This window comes from Phacochoerus africanus, chromosome 15 (assembly GCF_016906955.1).
Source record: "Phacochoerus africanus isolate WHEZ1 chromosome 15, ROS_Pafr_v1, whole genome shotgun sequence".
NCBI lineage: Eukaryota > Metazoa > Chordata > Mammalia > Artiodactyla > Suidae > Phacochoerus > Phacochoerus africanus.
The window spans coordinates 134,370,567-134,391,167 of NC_062558.1; the positions used below are offsets into that span (position 1 = coordinate 134,370,567).

Here is a 20,601-nt window from a genome sequence, read left to right on the forward strand (position 1 = left end):
TCAGCAGACTGTCCCGTGCAGAGGAAAGGGCAGGTCAGCAGGGCCCCGGGCAGTAAACTGCAGCAGACGCTGGTATATTTGGAGACAGGGATCCCACTGGGCAAAGTCGGAGGCCCAGCCATCTCTGTGCTGTCCTGTCCTGTGCCCTCTGGGAGGCCTCAGGGCCAGAAGCCCGGGGCCACCTCTGCTGGGGTCCCAGGCCATAGACCCCAGAACAGATGCCAGCGGGTCCCCTCCCGCCGAATGCCACATGCCCAGCCCCGATAACATGCTGATGGTGCTTCTCAAAGGTTGCTCCTCAGCCCCACGCATGCATGTGAAATTCCCCACCCCTCCTGGAAATACAAGTGTGTTCAGGCTCTGAGAGCTCCCCCTCAACTCTGACGGATCTTTGAAGACCTTCTGTACAAGCCCAGCAGATGGAGGGGATAGGCGAGTATCTAGGAGTGGCCAGCAGCAGGGCTGCGGGGCAGGGAGGTGCAGGGCACCAGGCGCCCGGGGCAAGACCCCAGGGCTGTGTCCCTCACCTCCACTCCCTGTCTCTCTCTCTCCACCTGGGAAATCTGCAGCCTTTGGACCCTGCCCCCTGCACCCGAGCCTGCACTGTGCACTGGCTCGGCACTCACGCCCAGCCAAACCACCGCGGTCAGAGCCCACACTTGCCAGGGTCTGGCTCTGAGTCCCGGGGCAAGTTAGTTATCAAGTCTCTGCAGTAACGTGGCTGACGTGAGCGTGAAGTGAGCTCACACGCAGCCAGCATCTAGAGCAGCGCCCAGTGCACAGCAGGGGGGTCAGAAGCACCTGCAATGTCATTATCGTCACCCCGTCCGTCTCAGGGACCCCCGAATGTTCCTGGGACCTCAGTTTAGCATGTGCCTCATCCTGGCGAAGTGCTTTTACCCGCAGGCAGGGACTGAGGCTGGCGTCTCCACACTCGGCCCCAGCATCCTGCACACAATAGGAGCTTAGCTTAGGACGTGCAGAATTTGCACAGTCTGTGCGCAGCTACATTCCTCTTTGGGAAACTGTGACACCCTGACCTGGGCTTCCTGCTTCTCGGCCACAGGAATCCTTCAGGTCTGGGCAGAGCTGCCCATGGCTTGGCCGCCCCTACGGACGCAATGGGAGGAGAGGACTCCCAGGGGACCAGCGTCAAAGGGCGACGCCCGGCTGCCCATTCTCAGCCTCTACTCCTCGCGCCCCATCTTCACTGAGCCGGCCTCCCGGCGGGACCGACGCCAACAGCCCTGGTGCAAGTGGCTCCTGGTTGTACTGAGAACTTTCTGACCGCGCTCCTGGCCCACGAAGGCGATCCGGCCCAGGGCACCTGGGCCCTGCGACAGGGCGGCCTCTGCTGACTGAGTCTGAGGAGCAGCGCGGGATGAGAACCGCGGCCATCTGAGGCTTTTCAACGTCAGAGCCAAGCATCCCACCCTTCTTTGCACAACGCTGTTCCAAAACCACCTCATCGGGCCAAGTTCTGTTACCACAATGTTAATATCCTCTAGCAACTTCCGAGTCGGTTGTCCGCCCCGGGCGCCAGAACACAGCTGGCCAGCAAAGAGCCTCTGGATCCCCGGCCAAGGGCGAACTTTCTAGGGCTTTGTCTCCAGTGACGGGAAGCCTGGGGCCGGCCCCGCCGTTTCGCCTGCGTTGTCGTCTAGCACCCCAGGTGAAGAGCCTCACCAAGATTCTTCGAGGGAGGGGAGGAAGCGGAGGGAGGGAACGAGCCCCACTCTGGCCTGGGCTCGGAGCGGGCATGGCAGCGACAGAGGGCGGCCTGGAAACGACGGGGCGCCGGGACGGGACGGGACAGGCAGGCCTGCAAATGCTGCCGGAGCAGGGCTGCTGTGAGAACGTGGTCCTCGCTCTTTATAAAAAGGCAGCAAGCGGGCGCTTGTGCCCCGAGGCACGTGGAGTAACGCATTCTGACACCCAGGCGCCCCCCTCCTCTCATCTGCCACTTGAGTGGCACAGGAAAAGGCCGCACGGGGCCACGTCTGGGCTGGGCAGAGCCCGAGACAGTGAGGCGGCCCACGGGACAGACCCCAGGCTCCTGCCCTCCGGGGACCCGGAGCCCGGCCCTCCCCGGGCCTAGCTAGCTCTCTGTGAGACACCGCCACACCAATTCCAGCCGCTTTCCAAGGGGGACACCGAGGCACGGGGCCATCCGCGTGAGGGGCTGGTGAAACCCTCCTGGCGGACCAGAGAGGAAACACTGCCGGCTTTGAGAACCACGCGGTCTCTCTCATAATACGAAAGCAGACACCGGCAACAGCCAACAGACGGGCACGGCTGTGTGCCAAACCCCGTGTCCAAAAAGGGTCATGGTGGCTTGCTGACCTGGAGCAACAGGGTTGAGATGACCTAGAAGGCATGGCCTTAGCTGCACAGCACCACTGACGCCCACGCAGGCGGCGCCGGGGGCCCCTTGGGGGGGCTCTCGTTAGAACATGAAATCTACTGTTATAACATGTTAAGTCACATCCCATACAGAACTCAACAGACAGGGGACCTCCGTGTCCCAAGGTCCTGCTCTGTGACAAGCAGGACCTTGGGACAGGCCCCTCCCGGTGGTCCCAAGGTGGAGGGTCAGGGGAGACGGGCTCACGGCGGCTGCCCTCTGTCCCACCTAAAACCGCCGAGGAAGAAGGGAAGGCATCAGCGGACTGAGACAGAGGCAAGTCCAGGTGCCCAGGATGCCCAGCCTCCAAAGAGACCAGACAGGGATTCTGCAACCTGGGGTTCCACCCATCCTTCTCCCCACCGGCTGACTCTAGGACAAGCCTTGTGGCCACCAGCCTGCACTGCTGGGTCTCTGTGGCCTGGACCATTGGGAAAGCCCATGGACGGGCCCCTCTTTTTTCCTCCACGCCAGCCTCCTGTGCTGAGGCTCAGGCCCTGCTTCAGAAGAGACCTGGGACTCCTCGTGCAGGTCCCCGGGCAGCATCAAGGACCCCATTGGGCCCCCCCCCCCCTTGCTCAGTGCCACTGCTTCGATCTGGAGTTTCAAATTTCGCTAATAATCCAATTTTAGCCTATTTCATCCAGAACAGTGACAACTGTCACCTTAGACCGTCTAGACAGCTCCAACAGCTGGGGGAGCAAGGACCCAGACTGGGCTTCCCTGGTGATGTCATGTGAGAGCCCAGTGGCCACCCCAAGACTGGGCACTAACCCCTGAGCTAGCCACTGCCCTGCCCTCCCACAGAGAGCCCCAGGTCTGGGAGAGCCCCAGGCCAGAGCCAATGCGTCCCACCAAGGGCCACCATGGCCAAGGAGAAAAGACTCAGCTCCGTGACTCCAGCCCCTGTGTGGACATGTGAGATGATGGCATAGGCCTGGCACCCTGAGCCCTGTCTAGGCCCCCTGGTGAGGAGTGGAACAAGCCTGGACCGCACCCAGCCCTGCCACACCCAGCCTTGTGAGCTTGGCTGCCACGCTGCATCTCATTTTCTTCTTCTGCAAAATGGGAACAGCAATCCTTACTTCCTGGGACTCTAATAAAGACGACATATAACTACACGAACGCAAGCCCGATCCCCGGTCCACAGAGCGAGGCAGAGCACAGGAGGCCGCCGCCCAGGGCCAGGGTCCTGAGCGTTATCTTCTCATTCACCTGCAGACCAAAGTCTCTAGGGGTGGGGCCCACCCACAGCAGGAGTGGGGCTCCGGCTAAAGGTTCTCAACATAGGCACCAGGCTGTCCTCATTCCTGGGGAGAAGGGACAGTGCGGGCAGCAGGCTGACCAGGCGCATGACCAAAGGCAGAAGGCCTCATCCTCCCACGGCTCAGGAGCAACCCTCTGGCTTTCTTGGCTGCTAAAAGGAAAAAGGGAGGCCTTTCCGACTCTGTTCACTTCCCTACGGACAAACACAGCCAACCTCCTTTCCCCGACGAACCCCCCTGTCTGAGGAGAGAGAGGGAGAGCTCGCTCGCCTGAGGGGCCTGGAAGATTCACCTTGGCCTGCGGCCCTGCCATCCAGTCTGCACCAGGCCTTGGACCCTCGGGCTGCAGGAACCAGGCAAGGAACGTCCCAGAGACTCTGGACCCAAGCAGTTCACCCGGCCCGCGTGGGACTCCTACGGCCCCCCGCTCCACTGAGGGCCACCAGATACAGGGGCACGGCCTTCTCTCTCCGCCCTGGGGGCTCCCTGCCAACCTACCCCCAGCCAACCTGAGGTTCAAAACCCCAGCATCCTGTTCAAAACTGTCCTTGGCCCCCCACTGCACCCAGAACCAGGCCCCAACTCTCCAGCTGGTTCTCAGGGGCCCCCGTGCTCCATCCCAACCACAGCTCCAGCCTAAAGGGTTAGTTTCCGGTCTGGGGAACACCTCTGTGCCACGTCTTTCCTGTTCCCTCCAGCTGACACCCCGAGCCTAGGCCCTCCAGAGCTTCTCTGCTCCCTTGCAAGGAGCTGAGCCCTGCACACATCAGGGCAAACCCACCACGGGCCCCTGGTCCCTAGTGCAGGGTTCCTGGAACGCTCCTGTGAGGGTAGCACATGCCAGTGAGTGTCCGTCCTGCAGTCACCATCTTCTTTAACTCCAGCAACAGCCACTATGGATTCTTTTCTCTTCTTCTTCTTCTTTTTTTTTTTCCTTTTACCCATGGCATATGGAAGTTCACAGACTAGGGGTCAAATCGGAGCTGCAGCTGCCAGCCTACATCACAGCCATACCAGATCCGAGCTGTGTCTGTGACCTACACCACAGCTCACGGCAATGCCGGGTCCTTAACCCACTGAGCGAGGCCAGGGATCAAACTTGCATCCTCATGGATACTAGTTGGGATCTTAACCCACTGAGCCACAACAGGAACTACCATGGTAAGGAGACCAAGGGCAGAGGACAGAGCTGCGAGCGTTGGTCACACGCCCCAGGTTTCTATGTGACAATGTGTGACTGCTGTGACCTCTAGAAGTCTGGAGCTGACTGTCCTGTCTGCTGCAGCACAGAGAGGCCCTGGCACAAGCAGGAGCTGGGAGATGTGGCTGAAGGGGTGAGTCCAGAACTTGAATCCAAATCCTCAGAGGACAAGACTAGCGCTCCAGCTTGCAGATGGCTGCACAGACACAGCTGCCCTCATCTGACCCCTCTAGAGCCTGCAAGCTCCTTAAAGATACGGACCCTTTACCTCGGCTCTCCCCGGGGCTCCTGGTCCAGGCATTCGTACACAGCTGGCACTCAATCAGTGCATGCTGATTTGAACCAGCTCACAGGGTTGTTGCCGCCTGGAGTCTGAAGCCCCAGAAGGTTCCCATGAAGGGTGGGGCAGGTCTGAACTTCCCAGGTGGCTGAAGCTGTAGGCCCCATCTTTCTACAAGTCCCTCCTGGCAGGGGGCACAAACTAGAACCACGAACACAATTGTGCAGGAAAACCATGGTCAGGAGGCTGCCAAGCCCCAGGGACAGGACTGCTCTGGAGCCACATCTGCCCTGGGCTCTCCCACACCTGCCTGAATGCACAGGGCCTAGAGCCAGCCAGCTGTGCGGAGCCTGGAGCATGCGGTGTGCTCAGGGGACGTGTGGGGACATGTGCACAGCCCAGCCATCAGAGATGAAGACAGCAGCACAGAGAAGGGACCCAGGGCTTGTGGCACCACACTGCCTGTGTCGGCATCTCTACCCAGACCCCCGAGAAGGGCCCACCTGGCCGCCTCATTTCACCTCATCCACTGGCGCCCCGCCCCCCGGCCCCACCCTGGGCCCCTATGGGACACAGCGGGGCTGCACAGGCACAGTAACTTCAGGAGAGAAAACACCCAGAGAAGGCAGGATCTCAGAGGAATGCCCCCCCCCACCTGCTCCACGGGGGGCAGCGGGATGAACCCAATCCGTGACAGAGCGATCCTTCGAGCATCCCAATGTTTCCCTGCCCCTGCCTCCCAGGCTCACTCTTCCCTGACGCGGGTCCCCTGGCAGAGCGAGCGCAGCGCCACGGCATCAGCATGGCACAGCAGGCCTCTTGTCAGCCCCTCCCGACCCGCTGCTGCCCGGGGCCTCGGGAAGGACTGGGTCTGGGTGGCAGAGCCAAGCCCCTTAAACCACAGCTGAGTCCCATCCCTTCCGTCCACACCTCAGAGCCCCCCACCTGCCTGTGCCATGAGCTCCCAAGGCTGACCGCTCAGCCACCTAATGCCATGTGACCTTGGGCAGCTGCAGTGTCCACTGCAGGAGTCACCAGCCACAGTGAGGGGCCACCGAGCACTGGAACGGCGGCCAATCCAGGCTGAGACATGCTGTAAATATAACGCACGCCCTGATCTTGGAAACGTCATGTAAAAAAACCTTGCACAGCTCATTAATGACTGGTTTCTATTGATTGCATGTTGAAACGACAGTGTGCAAAACATACTGGGTTAAACAAAATATACTATTACATTAATAACTTAGTTTTGCCTGTTTCTTTTTTCTTTTTCACTGTGGCTACTAGAATTTAATCTCTGTGGCTCACATTCTGCTTCCGTCGCGCAGAGCAGAGGCTCAGACACTGCCTCTAGAAGGAGTAAGACGCATCCACCTCACAGGGCTAATTTGAGGAGAAAATTCACTAGGAGAGTTTCTTCTGCAAATCCGCTCCCATCTCACCTGCCTCTTGCTCCACCTGTGTGGTCAGAGGCAGCCCTGTGTCCCCAGCGCTGGACAGGGACCTCTGCGGGTGGGCAGGAGAGGGGCCAAGCCCCTGGCCCTCCCGCACGCTCCGCTCCAGCCCCCCCAGCCTCCCTCAGGCCTCCAGGCGGGCACACTGCTTCCCTCCCGGGGCTGCCAGCAAGCTGGTGACAAGGACTTCAAGGCCACAAGCCACGATATGTCAAAGAGAGAATAATGATGACAGTGGTGACAGCACTGGTCCCAGAGCCAACCCGTCCTGAGCACGTCTGCACAGCAGGCCTGCTCTAGGTGCTCTCACCAGCTGGATCCTCACATGATGCAGGAGAGGACACTGAGGTCCAGGGCCCAGGGCGCCCCCCTCCGAGTGGCACAGCAACACCCCACGATCTCCGTCTCCCAGGTTGCGGCAGACGCGGGCACCCGTATTTCCCCACAGCCCATCCCCCCACCCCCGTATGCATCGCGCTCGAGTCCTGTGGTCTCTGCTGGGTGACAGTTACCCTCACACCACCTCGGATGCCATCTCCTTTCTCGTGCCAAATGGTCAATGCTGCGTAATCAACCCACGTCTGCTAAACCACTCACCCCAAACACACTGCACTGTCCCGCGCCCGCCCGGGCTGCTGCTGAGCAGGCCCGTTCCCAGCACAAAAGGGTCTCTTCTTCCGCTGGCTCCTCGGCCTGAATACTTGTTCCCCTTTTATTTGCCATCGATTCTGGGAAAATTCCATTGTCCAAGGCTGTTCCAGATGAAAGCGAGATGGAATTTCTCCAGGTGGATTAGGCCTGTTGAAAGTTAGTCCCAGCTATCAAGGGGTTGCGGGAAGGGTGTGCTGGCCCAGAGCTGGAATGCAGTCAGAAGCGTCCAGACCCCTGGACCACGGCACCGAGTCCCTCCAAGGGGACACGTGACACTCGAGACAGAACGGCATGATGGGAGAAGACGACTGGAGGGCCCACAAGGCCCTCCCCTGGTCTCAGAATCTTCTCAGGGTACCCACATGAGAAAGAGGTGATAAGAAATGTGGGGACAGGGAGAAAAGGGCCCCTTGTGTGAGTGTGGGCACAGCCCCGGCCTGGCCGAGCCACACGCACAGCAAACCCTCAACGCCACCTTTGCTCTTCTTTGCCCAGTCAGCTCAGTAAGGGGCTTGGTAGGAATTTTCCTTCTGGGACACAGATGGCCCAGTTCTCGTGCCTCTTCTCCCCACATGCAGGCAGGCCCATCATTTCAGAGCAAGAGCAGGACCCGAGGGGGGAAGGGAGAGGAGTGCCCAGCAGCTGCATCCAGAATAGCCTGGCTGGGCGCTGGAGGGGAGGCCGGCCAGGCCCTGGGCTTCGCCAAGCGCAGAGCTGGCTGGGAGCTCTCCCCAACCCATAAGACAAGCCCCTCTGGGGATGAGGGGGGATGGCGGTGGCCAAGGGCTTAGGGATCTTCCAGCAAATCACAAAAACGTATATGATGGCTCTGCTTTGGGCGCTAAAAGGATGATTCCAGATTGTGACACATCCATCTGCAGAACATAACCGACACTTTCCGGACGCCTCCCCTCGGCACAGCCAAACCTGACTGCGGGCCAGTCTCTTGTGCTCCAGCCTTGTACAGGGAAGGGTCTGGAACCATCCTGCAGGAAGGCAGGACCATCCTGCTAGGGCAGAGCTGAAACGGCCTCCTGGGAGGCCCTGGGGCCAAACCACGGGGCCCCTTTAAGGCCAGTACCCGGGTTTGCCAACCAGGCAACTTGCGGCTCAAGAGATGCAGAGTCTGCCCAAGGGCTGGGAGGACGTGTCTATCAGACGGCCTGATACAGAGTTTCAAGGCTTCTCAGCAGTGGGGGGGGGCGGTGGTGGTGGCGATAATGGCACGGTAAATAACAGCCACGCTTCCTGAGAGCATCCTGAGACTCCGGGTCATTGCAGCCCGGGATGAGAAGGTCACCACCCTCGCCTGACCTTCAGGGGACCCCAAGCCCAGAGCAGGTCCCAGACCCTTTCTGCGGTGTGAAAGTGGTGGCAGAACCCACCCCAGCAAGAAGGGCCATGGCTCCCAGGCTTCGGGGGCCGAGGGGTGGCCAGGGCTCCCGTCTCGGCTCTGCCCCCGGCACGTGAGCAGGTAGCCAACACTCATTTCCTTCCCTGAAAGGATGGAGAGAAGCCTAGCCCAGCTGGATGAGGGGACCGCGCCCTGAGGGAGGGCCCCAGAACATTCCATGCCCCCTGCCACCGCAGATGCGGGCCAGCACGGTTAGGAGGGAGGACCTGCTCCCCAGCTGAGCCCGGCTGACGTGTGAAGGGGAAGCGGGGACGAGCCAACAGCCACTTGCTGCCACTGGCCGGTCAGCTGCAGGGGATGGGAGCTGGCATTCCACCTCGACAGGCACATGGCAGCAGGCCTGAGTCCCTCCCTCCAGGTCCCCCCAGCCCTCTAACGTTGGGGTCCCTGCCTAACTGCCTCACACGCCGTGACCTCTTGGCACCACGGCCTCTCCCAGGTGTGGCTGAGGTTAAATCCCCCAAGCAACTGATTCACAGGGTCCCAGACCCAGTGGATCCCATCAGATTCTGGCTTGAAAACCATGCTGGCCTGCCCTGGACTTAGGACAAAGGTCCCAGTCAAGCCAGCCCTGCTGCCCCCCACCCCCTGCAGCCCCTCCTGCACCCCTGCCCCCAGCGCCCCCAGTCGCCAGCTTGCTGTGCCCTGAATTGGCCAAGCCCAGCCCGCCTCCCAAGCTCAGGGTTTACTTCCTCATCCTTCTACTCAGGATGCTCCCCCTCACTTCCCTGGTGTGGCTCAAGGCACCCTGTCATTGGATCACCTCCGCAGGGAGGCCGCCCGCCCTCCAGTCTGCAGCCGGCCTCTGCCACCCCCTCTCCCCCACCTGGAGTTCTGAACACACCAGCCTGCTTTGTCTTCCTGACAGCACATGTCGCCACTGGAAGTACCTTGCCTACTGCCTACTTGCTTATTATCCACCCCTTTCTAGAAAGTAGCTTATATGGAAGTAAGACACACTGTGTGTGTCTTACAGAAATACCCCGGGCCTGGCTGATGCCAGGCGCCCGGCAGATGCCAGGTGAGCATCTCTGCTGGGAGTGGAGAAGAAAGGGGAGCACGTCCTCAGGTTCCTGCTCTAGGTCACCAGATGGCAGTGAGAGCAGAGGGCTGGGCTGGGGTCTGCACAGCCTGCCCCTCGGCCAGGCCCTATGACGCAGGGGCTGCAAGGAGGAGGGGGCCCAGGGCTCCCCAGGCACCAAGGGTCGGCACTAGAGTCCAGTGTGCTGCTTTTCCAGCATCCACAGAACCAACTCTGTCGCCCTCCGTGACACCTGGGGTTCACGCTCGGCCCCACCAAAACCTGGTTCACAGCTGTCCGCATAGAACTTGCTGGACACACGGGATGGTGACTGTGTCCTGCAGGATCCTGGTGGGTCCAGGCGGCCTGCCACACTCCCCGTGTACACGGCACGGCTGCAGCCCCCTCCACAGCCACCACCCACTCCACGAAGGGACCCTGCACCACTTCGGTGAAGGGGCTGGCCTGGGGGCCTTCGGTGACATATTCCTGATGTGAGCTCACTGCTACGGCTCACAAACGAAGCTTCTGGTGGTTGCCTTATATTTGGGAAGCAACCATTTCTTTTGTTTTCCAAGACAGAAAAAAAAAAAAAGGCCACCCCACCCCCTCCCCAAAAAGGAATTATCCAAGAGTTCTACTGTGCCGAGCTTTCAAAGGAGGCATTGTTAATTTTCTTGCCATAAATAGGCAGTTAACACCCACTCCAAGTCCAGTCAAACCGAGTTCCTGCCAGCTTGGGGGCTTGGGGACGCAGCAAAGGGCTGGCCCTCCTGCGCGGCACTTGCTTTCCTAGTTCTCGGCTGTGGCCTGAAGCAGCAAGAAAGGGCAGGAATTCGGGACGGCGCATTCCGCAAAAATGTTATACTTTTATTTTATTTATTTACTTGTCTTTTTTTTTTGCCTTTTCTAGGGCTGCTCCTGCGGCAGACGGAGGTTCCCAGGCTAGGGGTCGAACTGGAGCTGTAGCCGCCGGCCTACACCTCAGCCACAGCAACGCAGGATCTGAGCCGCATTTGTGACCTACACCACAGCTCACAGCAACTCTGGATCATTAACCCACTGAGCAAGGCCAGGGATCAAACCCACAGCCTCATGGTTCCTGGTCAGATTCGTTAACCACTGCGCCACGACGGGAACTCCAAAAAATGTTATACTTTTAAAGGGCTCCGGTCAACAGGGGTGGGGGTCTGCATCGACGCCGTGCTCGGGACCACGGAGGACTGCGTTACAAGAGGCAAAATGGGCTTAGTTTCACCCTGCGCGGGTCCCCACGGAAGCCAGCAGCCTGGACTGGATAAAGCGCCGGCAGGCAGCACACATGTCGTCAGCTCGGGGCCGGCTGGGAATGAATCACACGTCCATCTCAGCGACACCTCTCGCTGCTTCCCCGTCTCCAGCCCGCCCGGGGCTTGGCGCTCCTTCCCAGGAGGCGTTACCTGACATCCCCAATAAGCCTGGGATGCTGAAATCCTTCTGGGTTTCTGTCCACCGGCCCCTTCCCCTGCATCCTCCAGGCTGGGCAGGGGTCCCTGGGCTCTATGAGTAGATTCACAGAAGCCACGACAGGCCCCACATTTTCCAGAGATGCTGCCCCAGCTGTTGTCAACAGACCAGATGCGGCACGGCCGTGACAAGCTTTCTAGGCCGAGCGAGAACTCTCCTGCGGCTCCGAGCTGCCCCGGCCTTCCCCAGCCAAGTCCAGGATGGAGGCCCAGTTTCAAGCGGACAAGGACAGGGCTTCAGCAAAGGAGCCGGAGACCTGGAGACCAGGGTGTCAAGAGAGGGAAGCCTGGGCTGGCAAAGCACTGAAGCATAAGGGCTTGGGGGCGGGATGGTTTCAAGGACACTTGTGGAAGCAAAACACATCCCTTGTGATGGGCCACACTTCACTTCTACTGAGAACAGATGGAGAAGAAATACAGGCAAAGTGAGGGCTGCAGGTGAGACAATAAGAGGGACTTACGATCCACAGAACCTAACCAGTGTGGCTTTGGGGGTCGGGGTGATTGATTCTCAGCCCAGTGGGGTCTGTGGCTAGGGTGACTTGGAAGCTAATGACAAGATCAGCCCATTGGCCCAGCCTGTTGGTCGCACGTCCAGAATGTCTGAGCCCCTATTCGGAATCAATGTGTCCACTCCCCCTGCCTTGATCGAACCCACGCTCACGTCTGCCGACAGCCCCCCGCCTCCCTCAGACCCCTCAGTCCATGTGGCTCCCCCCAGCCAGAAGGGGGGATGCTGTCACTCCCTTGCACTCAGAATAAAAGACAAACATGTGCAGAGGACCTACCACGAAGGTACCCACTGTGCTTGGCGCCCTGCCCCTTCAATCGCCCGGCTCCAGCCGGGCTGGGCTCCTCCAGCCCCTTCCTGACTCCCACCTTTGCACACATACTTGCGCAGGCCCACGCTCACCCTACCCAGCCTTCCAGGGCCGCCTCAGGGTTTATTTCCACGGATCCCATGATTCCAGTGCACCATGGGAACACTCTGGAAGCCTAGCCTCTTTTATATGCCAGGGACCGGAGATGCCCAGCACACACAGCATCTGGACAGGACACTGACAGCCACGCCGGGTTCCTGGTCATTCACCCTGCCGCCCAACACAAGACCTGGGCCACTGGGTGGGGATGCAGAACGACCACGCAGAAGGACCTGCCTCGGGAACATCCAACCCTACATATTAGAGGTTTTCCAGAGACTCGCCTTCCACCTGCCCGCAGGCTGTGGACTCCAGAGGGCGGGGCATCTGCCTCCTACCTACGCGCGCAGCACCCAGCAGGGCTTGGCATCATGTGCGTGGTGCTCCAAGCTCGCCTGGGGAGCGGGACGGGCTCCCATCTGGACAACTGGCTACGAAGCAGAGACCCCGCTCCAGAAAGCCCTGGGCATCCCTGAGCTTTGCTGCCTCACATCTTCTCCAACGCCCTATGGCTCCGAAAGCTCTCAATTAAAGCATGGAAAATCACCAAGTGCCATGAAAAGCTGCCTCCCTGGCATGTCCCCAGTTGAACTCCTTCTCTTTTTCCTTCCCCAGGAGATCAAAGCTATTGTGTCAACACTCAGCCTCGATCTGAGTGACCTTAAGCAGATTGCTTATGCAACCTGGTGGCTGTGCCTGGGGACAGCAAGGAGTGAGCCAGGTGTCTGCACAGGGGTTTCCTCAAATGATGAGAACGCCATCAGGGGTCCCGTGGGGTTAGAGACACGCCTCTTCCGAGGGAAAGGAAAGACTAGAGAGGGAGCTGAAGCTGGCCTCCCAGGCCCACCCCAACCTGGGCAGGGTCCCGGACTGGCGCTGTCACCGCCTATGCCAGGAGCCGCAAGCCCAGGGGATGGACGGCAGGGCCTGGCCCTGTTGTTAATCCAAGTATTCACCCGGGGGCAGATCCAGGCCACGTGACTGCTGCCCATGCCCATGCCCATGAGAATCAGGAACCTTGATCCCCACTTTACAGATGAGAAAATGGAGGCTCACAGAGGGTGACCCGCCCAAGGGCACAAGGCTCGAGAGTGGAAGAGTGGGCAAGTGAGCCCCACCTGACCCCAGGGCGCACTTTCACCTCTCCGCCCTCTGGGTCCTGCAGGTATCGGCCACCTGGAAAGGACACCCCCGGGGGCGGGGGGAGGCGTCAAGGCAGCAGGAGGAGCCCTCCTTCCGCAGTCAGGAGGCCCCGGTTCCGGCCTTCCCAGGCCTCTTCAGAAGCCTCGCGGCTTTGGGCACGTCGCTGACTCTCCTCACCTCTCCCCTGGGGCGGGGGGGACGGCAGCGGAGGTGGCAGGTCAGTCCTAAGCAGTGGCCGCCAAGATCGCGGAGAGGAGCCATCCAGGCCGTGCCCTGTGTTCAACCCACAAGATGGCCTCGACCCAGCAGCAGTGTCTGTCAAGCACGTGGAAGGAGCCCCTTAACAGCCGCCGCACTGACGGCCCGGGTCTTAAAGGCTCTTCCTTCGTTCAAGCCCATCCTGTTCCCTCGTCAGAAGCAACTGTCCTCATGTGGTGACGGTGGTTTTTGCCTTCACTTTTTTTTCTCTCTTTTTAGGGTCACACCTGCAGCATATGGAGGTTCCCAGGCTAGGGGCAGAATCGGAGCTGCAGCTGAGACCTATGCCACAGCCACAGCAGCACTGGGTTCGAGCTCCATCTGAGACCTATCTACAACGCCAGATCCTTAACCCACTGAGCGAGGCCAGGGATCGAACCTGCATCCTCACGGAGACAATGTCGGGTCCTTAACCCCCTGAGCCCAAATGGGAACTCCCGCCTTTACTTTTCATTTAGCCCTTACTTCACCCCAGCTGGAATCCAGGGCTTTCCGTGACGGCCTCTCAAAGATGGTCACATCCATCTGCATTTCGCACTGGGAAAGGCGACCCACCACTGGCCGCCTCCGCTTGCTGGCGGCGCAGGTCGCCACGCCGGCAGGAAGTTGTGCTCAGGCTGCAAGGTGGCAGGAAACGGGGCCAGCGAGGTGGCAAGCCGTGGCAGCGGTGACCAAAGGCCATAAAGACTTGGGCAAATCAGGCCTGAGCCCAGGGGTCCTGCCAGGGAAGAGCACAGCTGCCTGCAGCTGCTGGGCGAGAAGGGGGTGCAGCCAGCACCGAGGGCCCCCCACGGTGGCCAAGAGGACCACCTGTCGTTTAGGGCAGCCCCCACCCCAGCACAGGCAGAGCTCAGGGGCTGACGGGGAGGCGGGGGGAGCCCTCACCCAGGGACCACCCTGCCAGCAGAGGGGCAGGCGTTACTGACGAGCAGCTCTGATGACCCTTCGGGTGGCTTCCAGCATCAGCCCCCACCTTCGGAGCCCCCAAGGCCCTGGCCACCCCGCTCTCCTGGACTTGTCCGCAGCACCCCGGCCCTCGGTGGCGTTTCTCCCTCAAGCGTCTTCCCCACCCCAGATGGCCCCCCGCCAGCTTTCACGGGCCCCTCCAACATCTGCTCACACCACAGTTGCTGCCTGTTCTGGGGCCGGCTCAGCGAGGCTCGGGGGCTCACTGTGTGGGCAGCTGCAGTCAATCCAACCTCTGTTTCAGCATCCCGACTCTTCCCACCAGCGTCTCCCTTCCGTCTGAAGCACTGTTGTTGAGAACTACAATTTGTTGCTCTTTCAAGCTGACCAGCTTGGGGTTAAACATGCAGCAGGGGCCGTGACACCCAGGGCACGGCATTCGGCGGGTGAGCTTTAGCTGTTGCTTTTTCTGAAATCTTGGCTCACCCGCACATGATGCACATCTAAACGGTCACGCACGGCCCAGGTCTCTCGGGGAGGCAACCAATGCTTGGTGGCCAAACCAGGTCTCAAAGAAGCAGTAACTCGTAACACCGCCAGCACAAGCCCCACTAACAAACATCTCGCATGCTCAAGCTGGGCCCTGCCCTCCACAACAATGTCGTCATTCTGCAAAAGGGAGGTTGTGGCTTCAGATAAAACACCAGGCACCCGGTTCCCATTGTGGCTCAGCAGTAACGAACCTGACTAGCATCCATGACGATGTGGGTTCGATCCCTGTCCCTGCTCAGTGGGTTAAGGATCTGGCATTGCCATGAGCTGCGGTGTAGGTCGCAGATGCAGCTCTGATTCAACCCCTAGCCTAGGAACTTCCGTATGCAGCAGGTGCGGCCCTAAAAAGCCAAAAAATAGTAACTAAAAAACCCCAAAAATCCCACCAGGCAGAAGGGGCCTTGACAGACCAAGTGAGGAAGGCTGGTCAGCTGGTGGGGAGGGAGGTCAGCAGGACAGGACCTGGTACAGACGGGGCAAGACTGGCCCTCGGTGGCCTTGGAGGGTCTCGTTCTTAGACCGAGGGGCTGCAGTTACGGTTACAGGAGCGAGGGTGGGGGGCGGCGGGCAGCCTTTGGAGGCCAGGTCCCTGCGTCATCTCCTCCCTTCCCCTGGGGCCTCCCTCTGACCATCACCGTCCCTCGCTCAGGACCCAGCTCCCGGCCTATGAGCCGGGCACTCCGGTTTTCAGAAGACACGAGCAAAGACAACCCAAAGGGCATTTCTAATGCCCCCTCCCCATTGCATCACGGCAGCCTCCCTGCTGAAAGGGTGACAAGGGCCCTGCTGCTTCCACCTGGACAGCTGGGCCTGGATGCTGGCTGTGGAGGGTGGGGCATCTGGAGGGGCGCCTGGTGGGCTCCAGGGGTCACTTCCACCCTGGTTCCACAGGGGACAGGCTTGAGAGGAGAACGTTCACACACACCCAACTCCTCTGGCAGCTGGTGATTCTGGTTCTGTCGCCGTTGGCTCCAAGCTCGGAGGCAGCACGGGCTGGGGAGAGCCACAGGGCAGGCCTCCTTCCCAGTTTCAAAAGAAAAGGATGAGGCAAGAAGAGGAACCCACAATAAGAAGTAAGTGGCAAGGGCAGAAAAGGGGCAGTAAAAACAGAAGGAAAGAGACGGACAAACACGGAGAAGGGGAACCTTCTGAGCGTCACGCTCTGGGCCCAGCTCTGCCTCTGGAGTCGCCAAGGAGGAGCCCACGCCTCCCCTCCCGAGCCCGGCCACTGTGACGGCAGCCAGGGCACTGGGGGATGTGTGCATGTGCGGGTGCGTGTGTTAACAGATATCACAGACACACACACAAACGTGTACACATCCACATCCACATACAGACACACACAGACACGGTACACCCGCACGTGAGCACACGCACTTACTTCCGCTATTCCTCCCAGGTCCTATGGTCGGTGGTGGCAGCAGAGCTGCTATTATTTGCTGCACAGATACGTTAAGCACTTTGCCCGGGGCTGCCAGCTTCCTGCCCATCTCTGAGGCCTTCTGATTTGTCGATGTCCCCCCCAGCTTGGATCTAAAGGAAACACCGTGTTCCAGTGGGCCTGTTTCCTTGGGAGGGGCTGGGATGGACGTGGCCCGAGGTCACAGCTACCTCGTCCGCCCTTTGGTCCTAGCGCAAATGTGCCCTGGACCTCGGCACCTTTGGGCTCCCCTGCAGTCTGAGTCTCTCCCTGGTTCCTTTCCTGCTGGGAGCTTGGAGAGGCTCTGGCTGTCATCCTCGCTCTGGGGGGCACGGCGCTCACATGGACCGGGTCAGGGCCTCTGGGGGCCAGGTTTATCAGAGCTGCCCATTTTCCCAAAGGTCCGACCGACAAGGCACTCACTCTGTGTGTCTGAGTGTCTCACACACTGGGGCCCTGGGCCAAGCACTGGGGCTCCTTGACGGCGAGGCTCGTGTGGCTCACTGGCCCCCAGGCCTCCGCCAGGTAGGTGGCTCTATAAACCAAAGTCAAAAACCCACAAGAGAGAGACTGGCATCCAGCTGATGGCAGGACACACGGAGCAGCACCAACCCTCGGTTCAAGCCGGCCTTCCCACAGCCAGGCAGACCTGCTCGCTTCCTAGCAGCTACAAATGCGGGGAACGCCCCGCCCAAGGCCAGGGTCTGGGGGCAATGAGTCACCATCTGGCCGAGAGCAGGTCCCACGACACCAGCACACAGGGTGCCCGGGCACAGGGCCCTCCCTGCTCTAGGCTGCATCCAGGCTCTTCAGATGCACAGAGGTAGCCACAGGCCAGGCTCTCGAGGCTCTGGAGAAGCAAGGCCCACCTCCCGAGGCCATAAATCATCCCGCAGGGGAGCCAGAGCAGGCAGAGCTCCATGGAAAGAGGGCTGGCTGCATCTGGAGGCTTGGTGGGGGGCAGCTCAGGGCCCAGCCGTCCCCAGGGTGCTGGCCAGGGCCCTCTGGCCCACATGCTCCCCAGAGGCCCTTTCTCTGCATTCCCTGGACTCTGCCCGCTCCACCCCCCACCGCCCTCGGGCCTCGAGACAGGCAGAATGAGGGCAGCCTCCTCAGTCAGGGTCTTGGAGGCCTGCCTGCAGCTGATGAAGCCATCTATACATCTGGGCACAGCCCCACTGAGAAATATATTTTTAAATGGTTTCTACCCAAGTGAGGACGGGAAATGTCTCCAGTGATGCCAGCGGTGTTATTCCAACTTGTGGCTAGTAAAATATAATAACACGTGTAAGCTGTTTTTATTACCTATCTAGCTTATTAGCTAATAAAATAAGCTCAGCATTAAAAATTTAACTGAAGCCATTTATCACACCCAGAACTCAGGGCTCTGGGTATTCCTTCAGAAGTCACCCAACTCTGTTACCTTTCCCGCCTTTGTTGCCCATTTAAATGTCTCCAGGAAGGAAAATTCCACTCGCCCGTCCAACTTAAATGCATGTGTTTGACGGTTGTCTAGCTAGCAAAGCACTTAGGACAAAGAAAGGGACACGCCTGGAGCGGCGATGGATGGAAGGGAAGCTGAAGATGAGGGCAGCAGGTGGCATCTGCCTGGTCCTGCCCAGCTCTTCCCCAAGCCAACCCCGCAGGGCACCACCCACTGGTCCTCCCGCTGCCCCAGGCCAGGGCCTGGGCTCTGGCACAAAAGCGGCCCAAAGTCTGGACTTGGGGGCTAGGTGTGGGCTCTAGACTGGAGATTCCTGCACCCCTTCTTTTGGGGGGACCTCAAGGCTGGGCGGGAACCCTAAAGGAGACAGAAGGAAACTCCATGCGCAGGAGCTATATGTTCATCGTGAAATGAAAGGCGGCCCAGCTGAAAAGGTGGCACCAGCTCCTGATGGAAGACATTGTGCCACCTGAAAAGCTTGCCTGCCCAGACAGGGCCACACTCACAGGCAAGACCAAGCTCTCACCCCGCCCAGCCGTGACCGACGCTTACGTAACAAGACCAGGGCAGACGGTGCTCGGGCCATGGCGCTGAGCGCCCGAGGAGCCCCTGGACACACCGGGCCTCTCGACATCCATCTGCTTTTGTGCCCCTACCACTGTGTGGCAGCAAAAGGGCTCTTCGGATTTTTTTTCTCTTGTGGCGTCCCCACAGCATATGGAGTTTCTGGGGACAGGGATCAGATCTGAGCCACAGTTGTGACCTACCCTGCAGCCAGGGCAACACTGGATCCTTAACCCACAAGTGCTGAGCCAGGAATTGAACCTGCATCCCAGGGCTCCGGAGACACTGCTGATTCCACTGCACCACCAGGGGAACTCCTCATTGCTGATTTTACAGGGAAAGAAACAGATGACTGTACAGGAGGGCTTGCTTTCAACTTTCACCAAATAGGCTTCTCAAAACTAGGAAATCAACCCACTCCTGGGCCTTTCTGAAGCTGGCAGCTTGCACCTGCCTGGGACGGGCCAGGGCTGTGGCACCTCAGGTAAGCACCTGGCTGCCTGGGCGGCACGATCCAGCACCTTCTGGGGCTCTTACCTGTGCCATCTTGGCCAGGTCCAGCGAGGGCCTCTGCTCCTGCACCTCCTCAGGGCGCCGCCGCTTCACACCGACCTTCTTGTCATTAAGGACACAAGGCTGCGAGCGGCTTCGGGACAGGCCGCTGGAGCGTCTGGCCAGCTCTGGCGTCGAGGCGGGCGTGCTGTTGGCCGAGGGCGGACCGTACTCCGCAAAGGAGAACTGCTCGTGCGAGCAGGAGAGGGACCGCTGCATGTCAAGCCGGCCCCCGGCCACGGGGCTCGGGGCGGGGCCCCAGAGGTCGCCCACCTGTCCACCGGCAGCCGAGCCCGGCGCCCCTTGGCAGGGCTGGATGCCAAGTCGGTGGCGCAATCCTGCCTGGTCGCAGGGCGAGGAGAGCACGCTGGCGCGGGACGGGAGGCTGAAGCTGGAGCTCCTCTGCATGGGGCTCAGGCCGTTGGCGTAGCGCTGGACGCTGCCCCCGCTGTAGCAGCGCCGCTTTTCCACCGGAGTCCAGACCTTGGACCCCAAGGGCCTCCACGACGTTCGGCAGCTGGACATCTCGTCAGAGAAGGACAGGGACCGGCACTGGCGCTTGCTGGGGGGTGCTGAGGGGTTCCCGTTGTGGTCACTGAGGCTGAGGTCTTTGATCAGGTTGGTGACCGCGCAGGTGGTGGCCGCCTCCCGATGCCACAGGGCGCTGTCCTGACACTTCTCGGGCAGGCACTCCCAGATGCCGGCGCTCGGCTGGTCGATCTGAAGAGGGCACTTCCTGTCCAGGTCTCGCCATCTGTCATTTTCTGGTGCATAAGGGACAAAGAGAAACAGGATTTGAGAAGGCCTTTGCCCGGCCCTCTCTCTCCTACCAAGAACCCATCTTAAGCAGGACGTTAGAGCCGGAAAGCTCTTAAAAGCCATCCAGGCCCACCTCGCTTTACAGACGAGAAGCCGAGGCTCGAGCGGGGACGTGCGTCCCAAGGTGTTGTCAGAAGCGGAGCAAGGCCTGGGCTCCGGGCATCCCTGCCTCCGGAGAGGGCTCTCGCCACCAAACCGGACCTCCTCCCGCAAAGTCCAAAACACTACTGTTCGCCCCAAACGCTTCTCATTTTCTGGAAGGGAAACTGACTCGCCCCACCCCCGCCCTGGCAGGCAGCAGAGTCGGGCAGTGTCTGTCACGTCCCATCTCAGGGCTCTGCTGCTCTGGGGCTGGGAATCGGGGCCCTGGCGGAAGATCATGGCCAAAGACGAGCCCGTCAGTACTTGAGAGGGGCTGGAGGTGCCGCCAGGCTAGTTCCCTGGGATTCCACCTCTAAAACACTCGCTGACAAGAGAACCGGACATTGGTCTGCATTACGTCCCCTCTACCCAAGTGCTCCACCACAAACAACAGCTGCCAATCACCGAGGGCTTCCTTGTGTTCACTGGCTCTCTTGCCGAAATGGAGGATAAAGTGGCTAAAATCTAACAAGCAAGTCTTTTTCTTTTTTTTTAGGGCCACGCCCACGGCATATGGAGGTTCCCAGCCTACGGGTGGAATCAGAGCAACAGCCACTGGCCTACACCACAGCCACAGCAACACGGGATCCGAGCCACGTCTATGACCTACACCACAGCTCATGGCAATGCTGGATCCTTAACCCACTGAGCAAGGCCAGGGATCGAACCTGCATCCTCATGGATACT

General features: G+C 60.0%; 1 protein-coding gene across 3 annotated transcripts in view; it reads right to left on the minus strand.

The window, feature by feature from the left end:
- Window positions 1-20,601, minus strand: part of FAM53B (family with sequence similarity 53 member B) — a 116,276-nt gene that overhangs the window by 35,459 nt on the left and 60,216 nt on the right. For all 3 annotated transcript variants that reach the window (XM_047760700.1, XM_047760699.1, XM_047760701.1), the window contains one exon: window positions 18,940-19,718. In XM_047760700.1, the coding sequence (XP_047616656.1) occupies window positions 18,940-19,718 (779 nt within the window). The remainder of the gene's footprint in view (window positions 1-18,939; window positions 19,719-20,601) is intronic.